At 51.1% G+C, this 19794-nt stretch overlaps 5 protein-coding genes across 5 annotated transcripts; 2 read left to right on the forward strand and 3 right to left on the reverse strand.

The window, feature by feature from the left end:
* Positions 1-2510: 2510 nt before the first annotated feature.
* Positions 2511-3827, reverse strand: FIBRA_02741 (uncharacterized protein; the record flags this gene model as incomplete). The annotated part of the gene is made up of 6 exons (XM_012324594.1): positions 2511-2688; positions 2747-3071; positions 3121-3298; positions 3352-3485; positions 3539-3566; positions 3621-3827. The coding sequence occupies 6 exons, from the start codon at positions 3825-3827 to the stop codon at positions 2511-2513; spliced, it is 1050 nt and encodes a 349-aa protein (XP_012179984.1).
* Positions 3828-5041: 1214 nt separating this feature from the next.
* On the forward strand, positions 5042-9152 carry FIBRA_02742 (uncharacterized protein; the record flags this gene model as incomplete). Its single annotated transcript, XM_012324595.1, has 6 exons — positions 5042-5396; positions 5448-6193; positions 6249-6259; positions 7084-7493; positions 7549-7985; positions 8058-9152. The coding sequence occupies 6 exons, from the start codon at positions 5042-5044 to the stop codon at positions 9150-9152; spliced, it is 3054 nt and encodes a 1017-aa protein (XP_012179985.1).
* A 1779-nt stretch (positions 9153-10931) lies between these two features.
* Positions 10932-11707, reverse strand: FIBRA_02743 (uncharacterized protein; the record flags this gene model as incomplete). Its single annotated transcript, XM_012324596.1, has 2 exons — positions 10932-10992; positions 11037-11707. The coding sequence occupies 2 exons, from the start codon at positions 11705-11707 to the stop codon at positions 10932-10934; spliced, it is 732 nt and encodes a 243-aa protein (XP_012179986.1).
* A 1404-nt stretch (positions 11708-13111) lies between these two features.
* On the forward strand, positions 13112-13741 carry FIBRA_02744 (uncharacterized protein; the record flags this gene model as incomplete). The annotated part of the gene is made up of 2 exons (XM_012324597.1): positions 13112-13348; positions 13409-13741. 2 exons carry the CDS (start codon positions 13112-13114, stop codon positions 13739-13741), a joined length of 570 nt encoding a protein of 189 aa, XP_012179987.1.
* Positions 13742-14563: 822 nt separating this feature from the next.
* Positions 14564-19317, reverse strand: FIBRA_02745 (uncharacterized protein; the record flags this gene model as incomplete). Its single annotated transcript, XM_012324598.1, has 15 exons — positions 14564-14747; positions 14858-15046; positions 15106-15218; positions 15273-15704; positions 15759-16054; positions 16116-16587; positions 16649-16789; positions 16841-16858; positions 16911-17007; positions 17058-17249; positions 17308-17663; positions 17723-18402; positions 18461-18500; positions 18550-19051; positions 19103-19317. The coding sequence occupies 15 exons, from the start codon at positions 19315-19317 to the stop codon at positions 14564-14566; spliced, it is 3927 nt and encodes a 1308-aa protein (XP_012179988.1).
* Positions 19318-19794: the final 477 nt, after the last annotated feature.

A 19794-nucleotide genomic window follows, 5' to 3' on the forward strand; every position in this document is an offset into this window, starting at 1 on the left:
CCATCATCGGAGTCCTGATTTTGGTAAGAACGCACCTTGTTTTTACGTACTCGCTGAGTTGTTCTCGAGCAGGCTGGATGGTGGTTGTCAAAGGAACGTCAACCCCTATTTCTACGCCAATCAAAACGAAATGTAGGGTTTTTTCCTCGACCCATTCCATCAGTTGCTTTTCCCCAGGCCTGCTGGTGCGAATTTAGGTCAGTAAACATTGATATTTTACGTGGTGGCCCGTATAATTTATGTGCGTATGACGTGAAGGGGTCTGCGAAACTAAGCTGAGAGTGAATGTTTGCGTCAGTTGACAACCACCAAGCGCTCATGGAATGCAGCGTGTCGTCGCCGGTAAGGCTGTGAATTGACTAAATAGACGAGAAGCGTAAATCTGCATGTCCAGTGTGGTTGCTTCTCCCGAAGCCGTAGTGCCAGACTTGGCATTGATAATTCAGCGATGATAAGGCGGAATTACCGATGGAAATTTCCACTCAGAATCTCCTTTGTACCCTTTATCAATAAGTGAGTCTTCCCCGTTCCTGTGTGTCCGATATCTGATGCGTTCTGCCTGTCCAGACTATGATCCTTGGCATGGTCACTAAGATCCGACCAGGTAGGACTGCGGCGGGATTATCCCAAAAAGATTCTGCACAGCTTATTATCCTGGAACACTTTCAGACACTTACTCGGATCACATTCCTACTGCTCAGCCTACTCGCTCCCGCCCTCGGAATATGCATCTGCCCCCCACACTTTTGAGGCTGTGAGATCATCTATTATTATGCTAGGAAGAGACCTCTGCTTCAAATTGTTCATGAGTGAACGTCGCGGTCACACGATTGGCGCGCAATGCGAACAATTGCATCGATTGCGCCCCCGGGCCAGACGAACCATGATAAGTTGATAACAATTCAACGAATGTACAGTTGCACTTGGACGCATTCTCCGCTTAAAGCGCACGCCATGTGGCCGACATCGCACACCTAATCCACTATCGCAGTCCATCCTTGATGCAACCTACGTAAATTGTCACTCAGTCCATCGACATGCAGGTATCACAGTCGTGTCAGGACCTTAGGGACAAGCAGTACAGTCTAGATCCGAAACAGACGATAGGATATTTGGATTGAATAGATGTGATACATACATCATCGTGACTAATAACCCCTTCTCTCCTCCAGTCGACAGCAACCCATATTGGGGAACCGTATTGTTCACCTTCCATCTTTCGTCTGATATGGTACAGGTCAGAAGTACTATACATTTGACGAACAATGGGCAAGGGCAACTTCTGAGAATACTGAAGACTTCAACTTAGCATAGAGAATCTTGACCGCTCGTTGACAAGCCATCTCTTCTGCATCTCCGCGCTGGGGCCTTTCGGGATGATGCCGAATTGTATGAATCGCTGACTCAAGCAATCGACGTAAATTTTGCTTCCTGAGGTACACATACACTACCCACATCCGCATGCGCGGAAGCCGTTGCAGGTAGCAAACGGTCATCTCCGAGTACCGGCGACAGAAGCCTTCTCTATTCGCGTCTTCTAAGACACATTAGAGTGGTCTTTAATATAGATCCTTTCAGATAGCTTACTATTCAGTCGTTTGTAGCAATAGTAGTACCAACTAAGAACCGCGAGAAAGAAGGGAACAGTGAGAGCGAACGATCGATAAATATAACTACTTATGATTCTTCGTTCTCGCGGCGCGCTATATCCCAGCTTGATCCAAAATGGCAATATCTGCAGACATAGAGATGAGACTTCGAATCTTTCCTAAGGTGTATCACCGGACTGTGAGTGGCAGATATTCACATTGTTCCGCAGGCTGGGTGAGTATAAGTTAGCGCTCTGGTCGCAGATGTAGCCAGAGCTACTCACTATTAGACTTGGAAGATTCATAGTATGCTGGAGCGTCAATTCATTCTTGAGTTAGAAAATACTCAATGGCGGTACCATGACCCACACCTGGACAAGCTGGCAAAGTTTAGTACTAAATTTTGTTCCAGGCGAGCTCGGGAAGTTGGCACAAAAACTAGAAAGACGATACCGTCGATTGTAACCTGGCCTTATTTGATAGCCTCTGTCAAGGTGAGGAAGAGGTGAGGTGAGGATCCCACCTCACCTGTCCCAGTCAGAATTCGTTCGAAATTGAATTTCTGTTTGAGATGACGCTTAAGGCTTCGGATCCATTGCGTAAGGCCACTTTCCATTCCATAGCACAGAAGCCGCTCACCAAGATCACGTAAAAAAGTAGTGGTATTCAGAGAACAACCAAATCTGTAGCTACGCAACTGGGGGATCCAGATCTATGCATTTTCCAAATAAACCAATGGACCCCTTGATCGAAGTTTGCTATTAGACATAAGTAGACATTCCACTTCAGATCCATATGCGAGTTTTGCAAGTAGATGATTTGATCCAATTCGGACGCTTGAATTTCGTCAAACGCTGCGCGAGAAACCTGAATTATATATGTTACAGTGTCTACTCGATATGAATGATATGGTATTGCCACTCAATATGCAATGGCATCCTTCAGGCTCTGCAATTCATCGGCAGCTAAACCCCATCGATCTGCCAGATCGGATTCATTACCTGCTCTAGCAGTTTGTGCTTTCACATATGCTGAGAGCTCATTTTTCTGCTGTGTAGAAAATCTGCCGTGACATAATGTAACATATGTGTGAAGTAACCTGGACGTAGAATCGTAAGCAATGGGTATGATGACAGTTGGTGGACCATTCGACCGACCTGACGAGTTTCTCCTCGAAATCAGCGTCCTCCTCGCGATCGCCATCAGCGCCGAAGGGGGTGGGCGACGTCAAGGACGAAATTAACGCCGGTAACAACCCATGTGCAGTCAGAGCCTGAAAGGTTGCAGGGGAGGTAGAAAATGATGACGGATCTGCCTGCATAGAGGCATGCGAATTTGGGTGTATCGGCTCGCTGCTCTCTGCTGGGGATGGAATTGCGTCGGAACCTAAATCATTCCGTTGATGCTGAGGGACTAATGTGGTGGGAAGAAGGAGTGTATTCAGTAAGAATGCCACTTTCCGTCGGACTGTAATATCTGAATCTGCGCAAAGTGAATAACATTGACATATGACGCCAGCGATACAATATACCTCCGAGTGCAGCCTTAAGCGCTTCCCAACCGCCGGCATCTTGAAATTGTCTCACCGCGGGCGCATTGTGTTTTAACAAGCCGGACAGTGCATATACCGCCTTTGACCTTAACTTGTCTGACCTGACCGAGGAGTCAAGACAGGCAGCTAAGGTCGATGCGGGATTCAAAGAGAGATACTGATTCATTCGGTCAATGATTAATGTCTAAGTGAAACGACTAAGCAACCCACCGAAGCCTGAGCAGAGGGGTTATTTTGCACCGCCGTCCCAATAATCCAAAGAACTTGCATCTTGATTTCATCGGTCGAGGAAGACGAGGTGAGAAGCCCATGCAGTGGTTCCCACATCTTCATTTTATCTACATCTGGATAACGAGTTAGTTTGATAAATGTGGCAACCGTATCTCGACGCACTCACTATTTGCGTTATCAATTTGTTCGACAAGCTGTCCAACAGAAACGTTTGTATATCAACTTATTGTAGTTCCCAGGAAACTCACCATTTCGAAATCATCTAGCGCCTGTATTCTGTCATCCTCGTTCCTTGTCTCGTCCACTGCGACTGTTAAAGCCTCCTTCATCATTTGAGAGTCAGACTTTCCAAGAATCGCATCTATGACTCCTGGATCTAGATCTCTCCGTGGTGGAGTGGATGTAGACTGCTGCCCGGCAGAGTGTTCAATGCCCCATCGCAAAAGATTTTCCATGGCGGTCGGTGGGCGAGATGAGTGGAAAGGGAGACAGTGGGGTCAGAATGAGACTATAGATACACTGTGCCTGCAAATGTAGTGAAGGAGGCGGAAGTTATGCTGAACGACCTAGCGATACATTTTGTACAATCTCTCAGAGTCGAAGATCCTGGAACCATCGAGTCTATTCCCGAACAGGATGAAAGCAGAAGTTCAGCCACAAAGTATCGGCAATTGCCGCTCCGGGCGGCCGGCAATCTGCGAGCCTTGCAAGGCCCATAAATTCGAAAATTCAACGTTGTTGCTCGCGTGTTTGGCTTCAACCACTGTTTCATCAGTCGTTCCACCATGTTTGGAGATATGTATTGTGAGTCTTCTTGTCTGTTTTTAATGTACTGTGATGATATCTTTTATACCAAAATCTTCACCGAGCTTTTCGAAGTCGATGTGGACAAAAATTATCTAGTTTCAGCCTTGGCTGACCAGCCTTTCTTTCCTTGTCTGCATCCCCCATGCGAAGCTAACGAACGCACATCAGATAAAATACAACGACGTTCTATCCGGGCTCATGACCATTGAAGGGTAAGTGGTTTTCAGCCACCTATTTCATTTCCTTCGGATGAGACTATTTCGATGGGCGGACACGAATGCCCTCCGCCTATACCAAAATCTCCTGGTGTACAATTTGGAGATGGGTGGGAGTGCTTGTTGATATACATCGAGTACCTGACCTTTGTTAGCCTATGTGACGACAATTGACCTCATTCTGACGTGTTGGTTTGCAGGTGGTTCGACTCTTGTTGCAATTGTAGTATTATCTATTGTTCACATGATTAGAAGTGTAGTAGATGTAGTAGGAATTGAATAGGGACCCGGTCACGCTTTTAGAATCGCTTATTGAATATTTGAATGCGTAAAAGTCGAACTAAGGAGGGGAGACCTGGGGAAACTACGAACGTGTGCCGGTCACTCACGCGATCGTAAAGAGAACCTCTGGTCCTGTGGTTGTCCGCATGACATGCAAACACAATTCCTGGCTGCTCCCCGCGGTCACATCGTCGACGACATGCTAGCTTCCTGCGGTGCTTATTAGCCTTGGATGCAGCAACGCCATTCCGGCATTTCCTGCCACCCGAGCATCCCCTGATTCGAGTTTCTGATCGACAATTGCGTCAACTTTGACCAGTGCAACGGAACTTCGCCTCTCTCATCTACCCTCTTCCTTCACCGCCATGGGTCTCGGTACAGTCGTGAGGGCCGCAGTTGGATTGCAGACTTCGACCAAAGGCAAGACATCTAACCCGGAGGCAGTGACTGGGACAGGCGTGGGCGAAATGTCGCGAAGACCGCTCCTGACGCTGTCCTTACCTACGAAGCAGCCTCATAACTCTACATCACCTTCGCAGGCATATAGCTATGGTGCCACCACGAACGTTGGTGCCTCTAGCGCGCGAAGCAGCCCTGAGCGGAACAGGAGAGATAGTTTATTGCGGCGGGTACCCGAAGAGGATGTGTCCGTGGAAACTGATGTGCCTCTGGAAGCGGAAGAGGATGAGTGGGATCTGGAAGAGCGGGGATTCTACATAGGTGTGTTGGCATATTGGCGTGGTTGAATGTGCGACTAAGTGATTATCGCAGGCTCGTACCGCCGGAAGGTTGCATTATACACCTTCGTGCCACTGAGTTCTCTCCTCGTTTTCACATCACTGGCGGTGCTACCGCTTATAGTCTGGCCCAATGAGCACCGCGGTCCTCCTAGCAATGCGAGGTCTTTCCCATCACCTCTTCCGGAGCTGATACTCTCGGTCTCGTTGTGGTGTTTATCCTACTTGCTCCGTCTCCCGCTTTTCACCCTCGCATCTTCTACCATCTCATCGCCTGTGTGGCAAACAATACTATTCAACGTTGTCAACGCTCCGCTCAGCCAGCTCCTCCGCTTGTCTGCTCTTCCAGTCCTTCGCATACGCCATGAGATGCAGTATCCGCTTCCGACCTGGAGAGATCCTGTGTTCCAACGAGTTTGGTGGATCGCCCTTGGCTGGGCGCTTGCAGACGTGACAGTGGGTATTATGCAAGGCTACGAGCAGTTGGCGTTGTACAAGGAGGTGATGGTTCCAGAAGAGGGGGTGCGTGACACTTTGCTTAGGTGGGGGAACGACAGCCGGTCCAGCAGTGATAGGAACAACCGTGTCTCTGTCGACGAGATTCTCCAAATGAGCCCGCGTCCCGACATCATGGATGGAGGCAACGTGTTGCGAAAAACGCAATCGTGGATTTCCAATCCGGAAGACGCGATCAAGTTGGCTGTAGACAAAGATTTGGAGCAGCTGATGCGCCTGAAGGAGAGAGAAGAGTTGGAAGAAATCTATGGCCTCGCCCCGATCGTGCGTCGCCTGTTCTCACTAAATTGACTGATCAGGGAACTGACTTCTGCAACAGCACATCCCTGTGTTTGTTTCTTGTCTGCAGCGAATCGACGCGTTCATACTTTCGCTCGGACTCACTCTCATCCTGGCGATGGCCTACTTGCGATCGCGAATATCATTTCCTGACATCAACATACCGCCGATTTATTCGAATCAAATATTCGCTTTCACCTTCGTTGTCGTTGTGGTCGTGCATTTTATTCTTTCTCTGTTGTACTCACCTTATATTCTGCGACATATAGGTGTGCATACTACGGCATACGTGAGCCTGTTGGTTGGACTTGGAAGCATGTTCGCAGGATTGGGCTTTTGGGGCGCCCTGTCATAATTTCAGTTCATGCTCATCGCTCGAAATCCTGGATACAACGTCTGCATATCAAAGCAATACTTGTAGTATACATTGTGAACACTGTACATATATGGTTCCAATCATTCCAAGCCTCCAACTTGTTTGTGAACTATTTGGCGCTCAGCGCGGGATCTTCGTCTTGTTCGTACTCATACATCCCGGTGAGCTGAGATGCGAGTCTGCTTCCCCCTAGGTTCTCTCCCTGCGGCTTTTTGCAGTCATTTCCTCTCTTCTTCTGGCAGTCCATGGGAAAGTAGGTAGTAACGTTTACGTTCCCATCGCGACCCTCAGGATCATCCCTCAGCCAAATCCGGTCGCTATGAAATGCCTTTTGGCGTCAAAGATCCAAGTTGGGTCCAAGCGTTCGCAGTCCCAGCGTTCAGCCGTCCAGTTTCTCCTGGCAGGTCGTACTCGTCCTTGAGTCCCTTGATGGAATACCCTGTCCTCTTGTTCACGACTGATCATCTTTGTCCTCCTGTTCCCATCTGACAGTCTGCAGACTCATCTCTATGGCAGCGCTGTATCTCCACCAGGCTCTCTTCGCTCCGGAGCCGTCTGTGCCACCTCTACTCGCTCACACCAGTGGCACCTCCAGTAGGGCTAGCTCGCCGTACACCCGACATTTGTCCTCCGTTTCGACGGTAACCCTCCGGACTGCCTCCCACTCGGATCACACATATCCTTCAGAGCCGTTTCTCCACACGCTCGGTGTAGAATCTCCCGCATACTTCGACCTGCTCGCAAGACAGCCGAACCATCCGAGTGTCCCTTCAACACCGTCAAATATTGCTCTCAGCTTGGAGGGCGATCCGCTCACTGAAGGTGAGAAGCGATGCCAATGGATATGCCGTATAGAGAAGAGATTACGGAGGTTGCAGTGGGCGAAGAGGCTACTACTCTCAACCATAGGTATGTGGCGTGCCCTCCGTTCTCTGATCGGCTGCTCATGAGACGTGATCTCTAGGAGGATGGGCCGTGTATAACACTGTTCGATACTACCTGGCGGCCTCACTGTATTCCTACCGCGAACGACAAATAATCTTGCTTGTACTCGGGACGAGTGCCGCTCTTTCCCTCACTCTCATTTTTACTGCTCTCATTATTGCACTATTCGCTCCTCAACTTGGCTGGGTTCACAGGCCAGGTGCACCACACGTCCTTGTGCAGGCCTGTCTTAGTTTCTGTGCATCTGCGCTTCTGCTCGGGCCTGCTATCATAAATCTTGTCTTTGTTTTCTTGTGGAGACACTCGTCGAACACAGACAATACTTTACAGGGTCGATGTCATTGGGATGTGGATGTTTTTTGGTCGGGGCTTGGGGTGCGCTGCGAACGATCTCCTGCATGGGGATCCTGGGTTGCGGGTGCGGTCGTTCGCCTCGTCCTCACGTTCGCTTTCCTCGTGCGTACCTTGCGCTTCTCTTGTTACCATGCCTAGTCTTTGACCTCACTGTTCTATTTTTGGCTTCCTCAGGTTGCTTATCACCTGATCTCCTACTCCTATGACGTCACACGACGGCCATCCAAGCGCAAACGTCGCCTGGGCCATCGCTCGCGGAGAATGTCCCATTCGGAGGCGACGTCGACGCGGTCCTCGCGCAGCTACAGAGCGGTGATGATGTCTCCGCCTACGAGTCCGTTGCCAGTCGCACAGATTGGTCGTCAGCCGTCAATCACAACATCTGAAAGCCATACCACAGTCGAAAGCTTAGGCAGTTCGATTGAGCATCGCCCATTACGCAGTTCACGCTCGCGCATCTCGTCGCACAAGTTCTTCGCGAGTGGCCCTCAGGATGTTTTTAAGCTGCCCTCAGCTGTGGCATCCGCGAAAGATGAGAAAGCGGCCAGTTCTTCAACGGGGCAGCCGTTGGCCACAGTCGATGCCTCTCCTGATTCGTCTGAAGAAGACCTTCCTGTCGCGCCTGAATTTAATCCGTACGGACAAGAAGTGGGCTGGATCCCTGGCGCGTACACAGCTCTCTCATCGCCACTGTCACCCCTCTCGCCCCCTGATTACGGGCCATTCGTCCCAATCGCAGACGAAGACACGAACCGTCCGTCCTTATCTGATGACGACCTGAGTAGCTTTGTCGAACGTTTCCGCTCACTTGTCAATCATGTTTCCCATGAGACGGACGAAGGCATCACTCTCGACAACCCTGTTTACTATCCGTCACCTTTCGCACATAGTCATCGCGCAGATCACGACAACGAGTACGTGCCTGTGCTCGGGAAGACGATCCATCGCATGCCGACTATCGAGTCGCTCGGTTCGCGCGAAGTGATGAGTCTCGCGACGTCCAGCATACATCGCACATCCCCGGGACCGCACCATATGTCTCGCCCCTCGACACGCTCGAACAACCTCAGCTTGAACGATGGAGAAGTGGGGGGCAGCACGTCGTCGACACGGAGCCGTTCGAATAGTCTTGATGCCGCGCTAGCTTTGACGGCACCCCCAGAAAGTGTGCGAGAGGGAGACGACTATGAAGAAGGGAAAGACTACTCAGGAAGATCGAGCAGTCCAAGCTCCCATTCAAGCAGTTTCGTACTCGGGAGAGTCATGTAGATGGCTTCTAGTTCTACTTCAGCAAACATTCGGTTAGAAAATAATTTATCGAAGGCATCTGTGAGTGCTCTCGGCAGTTTAATTCACGCATCTGCCCAGGTATAAACTTGATATATAATTAATCTCCTTACCGCCTTCACGGACTAGGTACGCATCTGGATACGTGACAGCTCCTTACCGCCTTCACGGACTCGGTACGAATCTGGATACTTGATAGAATACACGGTCCTTTTTGTTGGTCAATGTTGATACTGATGACACGATACCCCTGCTTGGGATCTCGCGCGACGACTTACATATTGTTAGGTAGATGCGTCTTGCTGTGCTTATTGCTGTGTATGTCCGTCGCTAAATTCCCTGAAATGATCATACTCGTTTGTTGCAGATGTATACGAGAGCCGAAATACCTGGGGTTAGACATGTGAGTAGTTTTCACTGATCGCAAGAGCGCTAGACCAGCGATCGATCAGAGCGATCAGGGCAAAATTGGTGTGCTGCAGGCGGGAGCCATGCACCAGGAAAGCGTCCATGAGCTAACTTCCTATTTCGAACGCGGACATCGCAACGGTCATCGGGGTACTTGTATGAATGGTACAAGAGAATACTAGCGTCTTTCAGGATGCGCCGAGAAGTCACTTAGCATGATGCACACACGATAAATGAGTCAATGGCGAAGATGTTGCAAATGGGAAGGAGCAAAGACATCTGGCGTATGAGGACAGTAAAACACGTTATAAGGAGTATCAGCTTGGCGTAGTAGGCGATGTTTGAGGACAACGCGTTCTGCGTGCTGCAGCCACGACTCCTCTTCTCAGGTAGCAAATTCTCACACATCAGGGGCATATCGGCTTCATACCAGGGGAATATTGGCTGACCATGAGCTTTCAGGGAGTTGATTGAGAACGTAAACAGTCTGATAAGACTGGTAAAGCACGTGAAATCTATGAGACACTGCGCAGGCAGCGGCTCACCAGCCTTTTCCCAGGTCATCATCGACTGTCATATCCGAGTCAGTGGATAACGCCACCTGACTAAAACCCAAACCTAGAAGATGCACCCTAGCATTTTTGTTCATCAGACGAACAAGAACGACAGTGATCATGTTCTGGGGGAGGACGCACCGGTAGAGTATTTTAGCAATGCCGTCAAGATGCAGAAGCAGGGCCGTTGAGGCTAGAAGTCCCAGGAGAACTCTGGAATTGGCCAGAGCGAGATTAGCATTGACCTGGACTTCATCGCATGTATAATACAAATTCAGGGGGTTTTATGGCCCACAATAGCGTGTAGCCATCGCGCAACGCGTGTTCCGCAAGTCTCCGCAAGGGACCCCGCGGTACCGGTCCCAATACTACAGCTTCCAAATCTGGTATACCGCCGATCATAGCGGAACTAACCAGACTCGGAGGCGGCCCCGGGGCGGCCCCGCGGGACGCGCACTAAGGCGGCCTTTTCAAGACCGACAACCACCTTGTGCCATTTTATTTTGTCTCCACCAAGTAACAGGACAAAGTCTGCCGGATTGGGGCAGCTGCGATGTAGTGTGTGATCACGTGGTGACCGGAGTGGCGTCAACCGCCAGCAAACGCCGGGCGAACGCACCTCTTCTTTGTCCGCCTACCTCTCTATTCTTGCTCACAAGTGTTCAATGGCTAAAATATTCGACGCCAGGACTTCAGCTATCTGTTTTCGCCTTTAGAATCGCCCATAAGAACGCGCTCTTTCCTTCTTTTACCCTCCGCTGCACCCAATCTCGATCCCAGCTCCTCGCACCTCTACCTTTCAAAGGGCCTCTCGTCGTCGTCGCATGTCTGACACATCCGATGTGTCCTCCATGTCCCAGCTGGAAGACGAGTAGATCAATAGGATTGGTCCCAAGGACCGCACGTTGGTACAAGGTCGACGAGCTCGAACCTGACCTCGTAAGTCTCCGCTGAGCCTTGCTCTTGATCCTTGGGTGAAGGGGACGCCGCAAATTTGGAAGCGAAGAGTCCACTGATGGATGAACACGTACTTACAAGCGACGCGCCGACACCGACCTTGTTGACATCGGCAAGATCGCGGACCGGTTGATTCGGGCCCTCCGCTTCATCGGACATCGCTTGGACGGAGTGTAGGCACTCGACCGCCCGCACGTCTTTTGGAGGCGATTGTGCGGATGAGAACGCTCGGTCTGAGCGAGTGCGCGAGCTGCCATATGGGTGAGTTACCACCTCGACGTTTCGAATGCGCATGCAGGCCATCAATTGTGGGGGATTCGAAGTCGTTACGATGCCGAGCGACATCGGACTGCCTGGTGATCTAGACATAGAGTAGCTTGCGCGGTTCTGTGTTGGAGAATTACGCGCATACTCCTCCTGACAAGTGGCTTGCAACGTTGTCCCGCAGGGGCCGCATACACCCACAGAGGGCGCTTCCCATAAACGCCGCGCATTGTCCGTTGTGTATGGGATCCCTTTCAAAATTGGTGACACCCGGGCATCCGCAAACTTGTCCCAGCAGCGCCACCGATATCTTATGATGGCCAATTTCACGACAATCAACTGCAATCTAGCCATGGTTCTTACTGGGAGCCGATCGTGACGCACTTAACTAGACCACTCTATTTCCTCAAGTCCAAGAAGCTGTGTATCAATTTTGGCGCCAGCGAGAATTGCGACGAACTCATGACATCCTGACCTGGCTTGCCTCATCCCGTCTCAATTTCGCTTAGTCGGCTCGTACACGGTACCTCCCCCGCTGCAGCCTGGTGCATACTAGATGCGCCACTGATGACTCTCACACTTATCATCCATTCTTGCGTTTGCGAAAAGTATCAGGAAGTCGGCATTCTGCGAGGCTTCAAATAAGACGTACCTTAATGCCGAATTCCCTCGTCCGGGATCTGATATACAGCACCGTAGATCTCGCGGAAACAAATGGTGTTCAATTTGATGAATGATCAGAGCACAAGGGCGCGCATCGATTCGGACGCGAGTATACATGCGTGAAGGTTATAGATCCAGTCAAGCTCGGCGAATCGATGGATGTGTGCGACAGTGTCGACGTTCTCGAAACTGCCGCAGACCAGCGGTTTCGTAACAGGGCCGGATCCTCGGAGCGAACGACAGGGCGAACTCGGGGCTGCAGTCAAGCAATTTGGACTAGATGTCAAGTTGTCAATACGAACACTGTCAATTCGCTAAGACCATACAGTACACGCGCACATATCGGACGCACTGAGTCGTGGTGCGGGAGACAACCCGAGCAGGATGCAGCGAAGACAGGTGAGATGCGCCGGTGGTGATGTACGGGCGAATGGGTGAGAGGAGGGAGGGTTGCCGAGGCGGTGCAGCGATGCCGTTGCCATGAAACGAGGCCAGCAGCAGTCAAATCCGACCACTCAAATCCTACGCGGTGTTACATGATGACCGACCGAGCATAGCCCCTTTCCCAGCGAGGAGCGCGTCGCCGCTTGGCAAGCCAGCGTGGCTGCCAAGTTCGGCGCCGACTCGGCGGCAGCGTCGACGGGAGCGGCGAGCGCTGACCAAGCCCTCGTTAGCGGCGGGACACGTGATGGGCGGGCGCGGGCGGGTGCGCGGCACGGCCAGCGATTGGCCGGCGGAGGCGGCCCCGGGGCGGAGCATTGCTTGCGCGGGATGTCGAGCGCGGGCGTCTACCGTGCCAGCCTGCGGTCTCGGACCACTGCGCTGCCGTTTGGGCGACTCTTTTGGCAATTTGGCCTGCAACCCCACCCGCGTCCCGGTCGAGGCCCGCGTCAGCAGCCTGCAGGGTTGCGTGTGCGCTCCCATCGCATGCCGTCACCCCCTGTGTAACTTTCTGACTCAGATCATCCGATTCAAATCATTCTCTCCTATAAAGCCACCTGCCATGTCCGTTGCGCGCAGCCCGCCCCCGTTGTTTATTGTCCAGCCTCTCTGCCCTGGTCCCTCCCTTCTCTTGTTTATTTCCCCTGTTGTATCATGGCCGCGTTCCCCCCTCAGATGTCGTCCACGGGCAATTCCGGTTTGGATCCCTACTACTTCTCTAAGGACACCCCTCGCTCCGACGCATACGGTTACGTGCATTACGATTCGAAGGGCAGGTTGGGGAAGTTTGAGGAGACGGCTGCACAGCGGCGCGAGCGCGTCGAGTTCCTGCGCCGGCGAGAGTGGACACGGAGGATTGCGGAATGGATTGAACACTCAGCGAACTCACAGGTACGTTCTCCATTTCCCCTGTGTTCTTGATCGTCGTCGCTAAGTACGCCCTGTTTTCAGGAGCTCGCGCACATCACCCATTCATGGGCAGACATCCTCGCCGCGGCCGACGCGGTAGACGATCTCGACGATACGGCCAGTTCACCATATACCCTTGAGGAGCCGGAGCCAGAGCCGTACATCATCTACACTGCATCTCCCCGGTCTGGCTCGTTCTCCTGCAGCATTCCTTCCTATACCCCTCCTTCCCCGGCACATACCCTCCCATCACCTGCTCCGCGCAGTTCGCACTCCCAGCCCCGCCGCAAGCGGTCCGGCGGCCTCCCTCGATCGCGTCACTCCTCCCTCTCGTCGATTTCGGAGGAAGAAGAGGCGGCTGCTCCATGTTTCTAATTATCGCCGCCCATCTACCTCCGCTGCCCTCGGTCAACCGGCTATCGCTCGATCAGCATCTCGGGTATGCCCTCAACTATCGGCTCATCGAGAGACCCGAGTCCCTCTCGACCTGTGCCATTCTGAAACCGGCAAAATTTCCGCCAACGTGTCGGGACATTTTATGCGTCGCACGGTCGCGCCCTTCGTCTTTCGCATCGATGTGCGTCGAAAACGACGTCGCCCCTTTTAAAATATTTTCGTCCTTCTCGGGTTTAACGCGAGTCTGCCTGAGGCCGCTCACCACCATGTATCGGTATCTACGCTATTGCTCCAGGTCCTAATCCGTGTACTACTACATACCACCGTCACTCCGTAGCATCTAGTCTAAGTTAGAGTCTCGGGTGTACATGATTCCCTTACTGCATAATTTAACCATCATCCTACTCTGCTTACGCGTCGATTCACCTGTCTGCTTACGCGGGCTTACTCCTCCGAACATTGAGACTGACAGTGCGCAGGGCTTGACGTAAGGAGAGTTGACCAAGCGAGCCCGGTATCCGATTGCCGAACACAGCGGGCACTGAGCAAATCATGGAAGAGTAAGAATCGATGGTTCGTACAGATGGCTCATACAGCTCGGAATCGGGATCCGTTCGACATTATAGCGACACGCGCGGAATGGAAGAAATGAAGCAGTAAATCGTGGTTATGAATGACTGAAATAGTCGTACGAGAGGACTCGCTCGGTGGTATCCTATGCAAGGTATCTGTCCCAGGAAATCAAAGTTCATGGCCATCTAGGAATGCAAATTCGGGCATGCTTCCCCGCCCAAGCGCCGCCTACGCCGCCTTCGATGGCAAGGGCGGAACCGGAGGGACGGGCGGCACGCCCGATATTGATTGCTGGCCCTGCCGTGGCCGCTGCACCTTCCGCTGCCGCATCTCCTTTTCGCGCGCCTCGCGCTCGGCCTGCATGCTGGTCATCGTCTGCAACTGCTGTGCAATGAAGTCGGAGGTGTTTGGTCTGTATAAATGCATCACATAACGGCGATGATAGAGCGCAGGGACACGAGGCAATTGCATTGTCAGTGACGCCCAACTACACGCACTCAACGCAAGTGGAAGTGGACGTACCGCATGCGTAAAATTCGGAGGATCGTCTCGCCATTGTTGATCTCCTTCTCCTGCTGCTTCTCCTTCTTGCGGTTCTTGATCGTGCCGAGGTTGCGCTGTTGGTACACACTCTTTGCCCGCTTCTTCACCGCCGGCGTGGCCTTGAGCGCCTGCTGCATCATGCGGACGCACTCCTCCATCAGGGCATCACTGCAAGACGTCAAGCATTAGCATGTGGCATAGCGGCACTAGATCAAGACCGGACATACGTATGCCAGTCGTAGTACAGCCGGATCGAAAGCACGTCCCGGTATTTCTGGTTCTGGAGTGACTCGATGGGAACAGGTCCTTCTCCGCCGGCGTAGAAGTAATCGCGCAAGAACTGTGATGGTTGGTTATTTTCAGCTGCAATAGAGGCATTTAAAATGAGACATACCTTTAGCCACTTGAATACAATGTCAACCTCCTTGTCACTTAGCGGTTTCATATCGCTGGGAATGTCGGACAGTGGGGGGATAAGCAACAGTTCGACAACAGCCAGAATCTCCTTCCACACTCTCGTCATCACCATCTCCTTCGTCGAGTCGCTGAGATACGTGTTAAAGGTGGGCAGGATGGCATCGAGATAGTCGAATAACGGTACAATGGCCTGCTCAATCTCCAAATCGGAGAGTGCTTCTGGCCGTATGCGGGGTTTCTCGGATGAAGGGAGTGGTATCTGGACTTCGGAGTTATTGGAACCAAGCGCTTGGCCAAAGAGTGCGGTCACATTGCCCAGCGCCTTGTTGTAGTCGATGCTACCAGAACTCGACTTGACAAGTGTCTTGAGAACAGTGCGTGAGACGCATTGTCGAATGAAAGGCGAGACCTCAGAACGTTCTAATCAGATAAAAGACACAGTCTGAAAAAGACATAAACTGACCTTGTCAATGAAGACGCGGACCATGTCGCTTTCCGCTCGCTTGAGTGATCTGAATGCGCGACCAAAGTAGAATTGCAGGTCGTCCTTCTCGCCCTCCATGCTGACTCGAAGAAGTATCCGTCCCTGAGAGTCCAAATCCATCCATTGATCATGAGCGAGGAAGTCGCCATATCGCCGAGGGTCAAGACAGATGTAGGCCCTTCCAACTACATCATGCTTGCCAATCAGCGCCCGGTCACGAACGCTGACCATCAGCCAAAGTGGTTTCTCTACGGACAGGTCGAACGTCTCGTCCCCTGCACGAATAGTTCAGATTTTTCATTGGTTTACAACACGCGAAGCGCAGCAAGCACTTACATCGGGGGTTGAGGGTTTCGTATATAGTTCGTGTCTTAGCCAGCCGATTGCCTTGCTCGTCGCTGAGAGTCACGAAGGTGTCGAGTTTGGACGATGGACTGCTGTCCAGTGGGATCAATCCCTCAGCGATGACAATTTTGACAGTGAATAAGAACCGATCCACTCGTTCAGCCTTCTCGGGTACCGGAGGAGCACTCTCCAGGACCTCCATCTTCTTGTCTGCCTGCATCTGGGTATACATATTGTCCAACAATCGTCGGGCTGCTTCAACATTGTTGAGCTTGACGCACGATTCGGGCTGAAATGTAAATGGCTCAATCTTCTTTTCACCAGTGATTGTCAATTGTTTAGCTTTCTCGAGCCACGCGGACGACTTCTGAGGCTGTAGATACTCAGAAGGTCTTGGGAACATTTCTGCCATAAACAATTCCTCCACGCTGCGACAGTACTGTTCAATTGCCTTGCTGATGGTCTGCAAGTGAGGAAACAGTCAGCAATGAGTAATCGAATTCACAATGTTTCAGCCTTCCGACCTTGGATAGACTGGTAAAGAATCGGGCCTCCTGATAATCGTCCGCCCACTCGAGATCCTCGAGAAAGGTGATAGGACTCCGTAGAGAATCAAACAAGTCGACGATCGATGAACTATGTCCTTCCGTACCCTCAGGTTGAAACTAAAAGCATGATCAACAATCCATCTCCGCTAGCCGTTGAAAGGGGCAAACCTTGTCAGCAGCAATAGCCTAGAATGAATATCAGAATATCACAAAATTAAAACATGTGTATGATACGCACTGCTTGTACCCATTGAGTAGTCTTACTATCGGTATTCACAAGCCACTGCTGGACGTATGGCTCAAAGAATCCACCCAAGTCAAAGTCGATGTGACCGCTGATAGCCAATGACAAAGATGCAAGTGGAGAACAGATGATCTGACGGACCTTGAACAGAATGCCTGATACATTCCCAGTAACGTCTTTGTTCGGCGATATAGCGCAAAGATGTCTTGGATAGGAACATCCGGTGTGGGCCCATTCATCGAATCTGCGAAAAGCCTTTTCCGAGAGTCATCTAGATCCGCGATGAAGTGGGGAATTTGAACCTCCAGCACCAACGAGACAATATCTAATTCACTATAGAAATCGCGATCTTGTAATCTTGGAAGTATGGTTGAAAGTGAATAGAACATACCCGAGTATAGGCTCCGGGAATCGCTTGTCCAACAGCTTCGCCCCCTTCTCGATCTCGTCCGTCATGAGCAGATATGGAAGTGCCATATTGACTCCTGGTGTAGCCTGTAGATCGCGACTTTTCTGCTCATAAAAGCGGGCTGAAACGGATCGCACTTGTTCCTGGACGTCTTTCAGACGTGCAGAGACATCCACGTCGTACTGCGCAAGGAGACCGCTATCCCGCACTGTCTCAAGGATATGTACATAGGGCGCAATATCAGATGGTTTCAAATTAGGGAGTGCATCCATGGCATGATAGAATGCCGACAGGAATATGCTGAATAGACTGCCATAAATTTGCCCCAAGTACTCGCGCTACAGTCACAAATTTGTAAGCATCAGCATGCGCGTAAATAGTTCCTGAAACGACACACATCTTGAACAGGCCATTTGTCCAGATCCATTTCGTGTATGACCTTAGATATGTTCTGTAGCGCTTCTGGAATACACTCCAGTGGAACTTCGTTACGCTCGTAGAATTGTTTGACCAAGTCCAGGAAACACGAGACGCGGTACGGTTGGCCGATTCGCCACCGCAGTGCACACTCATTAATGAGCTCAATGTGCGATGCAGAGAGAATTCCTAATGAAACCTCGTCATCGTCACCTACCGTCGGGCTCAGCATAGCTTCTAGGTCAGCAATCAAACAATGCTCAAGCAACCTTCGGTAGTACCGCCTAGGATTAGGAGGGATGAAGGTGAAGTGATGACCGACGGGAATGTCCTCATCACCGTCGACGCCCTCGCCGATGGTGCCAAAATCATCAGACGAGATACTGTTTGTGTGTACCAGAGAATGTCGACTGCTGATAGATGCATGTCGCGAGGTTCCCGATGCATAGAACGAGTCAGGCCGCGCTGACATCTGTGAGTATACCGAAACAGGGCGAGCCTCGGATGGAGAGGGATCTGACGATGAGGACTTGGCAAGTTCAGGATTGACCTGCACCATGACCATCATCAGCTGTGAGATATGAGAAGTTTCCAATGTTCGCCAGTGTTGCCAGGCAGCCTCACTAGCGAAATCTTCTCGTCGGCCCGGGAAGCTTGCCCCTGCGTTTATGTTCTTGAGGCATGTCTGGAAGACTATATTGGTTGTTGCATCTCTCACATTTCAGTGAATGACTCGCCTTCAAATCTGTTAATGCTGCCTTTTACGATGTGAGTGTAACGTTGTAGTAGAGCCAATTCAACCAGTACCTTCCCTGTGCAATATTTTGAGATTTCATCAATTTCTTTCTGTACTGCAAAATCGGGCAACTTGAACAGTTGCGCAGCTGTCGTTACTAGCGACATCTCCGATAAATTCTGGCTGACGCGCTTGGCTTTCATGGGGACCACCGAATCACGATCGCGAGAGGTGGATGATGAATCGTATCCAGAATCACTAGCTGCTTGTGACGGTGCCAATTTTTCGGTGTACATGTCTAACCTTGAGGTTAACTCCGGCGGGACATGACTGACGTGACGCAGACAATCTCGCAGAAGACGAATAAAGTGGGCGATGTGCTTGTTCAACTCGATTTTCCAGCCGTCACCCGCTAAACTAGGTTCCTTCTTGAGGATATTTGTGGCATTCGTTGCGAACATAAGAATGAGTTCTTCGATCTTGCGATTTTCTTTCATTTGTCGCCGGAAGTTTTCGTCCTTCACTTGACCATAGAAGACAGCCATAGTCCGTCGTGTGAGCTGGTCGGAATAACTAGCAAGAGCATCAATCAGCATTACTGCAAAAATGGTTGACATAACGCACGCGGCATCTTTGCCCATAGCAATGTCCTGCAGCTTCTGTTCCAGTACCTTCAGCAGATCCTTGGGAAACCGCACACCCTTTCCTCCATCTCTGGTGTCCGTGAAGAGATCACCAATCGAAAATATAGAGCTTTGGAGTGCACCCTGTATCCGGGCGGAGTAGTCCCTGTTTTTGGTTTCCGCCTCTGGCTGTGTCTCCAGCGCCTTCGGTTGCATTTCATAACTTAATAATCTGCAGAACAAAGACTATGTTAACGTTATGCAGGTTGAACGGTCCTATCGATCGCACCCGACCCGGAGAACGAAGCTTCACAAAACCACTGATTAGAACTAATCATATCGTTATCACTTGACCAGAATTACGCACTTCGTTAAGTCCTCGTCCGACACCCTGTACTTCGAGACGCGTCTTTCATGCATTGAGCCCGCATAGCTTCGTCGGGACATAGCGAGAGAATTGCAACTTGACAAGACGCAGACCTTGATAGGGCTGAATGGTGGATATGTGCCTGTCAGTATTCCAAGCCTTTACGTGCAAGATTTGTCGCCGTGCCGGCAAAGACGATCCGAAGGAGAACAAGTAAGAACAAGTAGCAGGGGCTATGGATACCTGTGAAGACCTGGTCTTGGATGCAGCAGGGCGATCCAGTTGCGGAGAATGACCTCCGTGAACTTATTACTTGCCGCGTGACA

Source organism: Fibroporia radiculosa (genome assembly GCF_000313525.1).
Source record: "Fibroporia radiculosa TFFH 294 genomic supercontigs, scaffold1420, whole genome shotgun sequence".
In the NCBI taxonomy this organism is placed as follows: domain Eukaryota; kingdom Fungi; phylum Basidiomycota; class Agaricomycetes; order Polyporales; family Fibroporiaceae; genus Fibroporia; species Fibroporia radiculosa.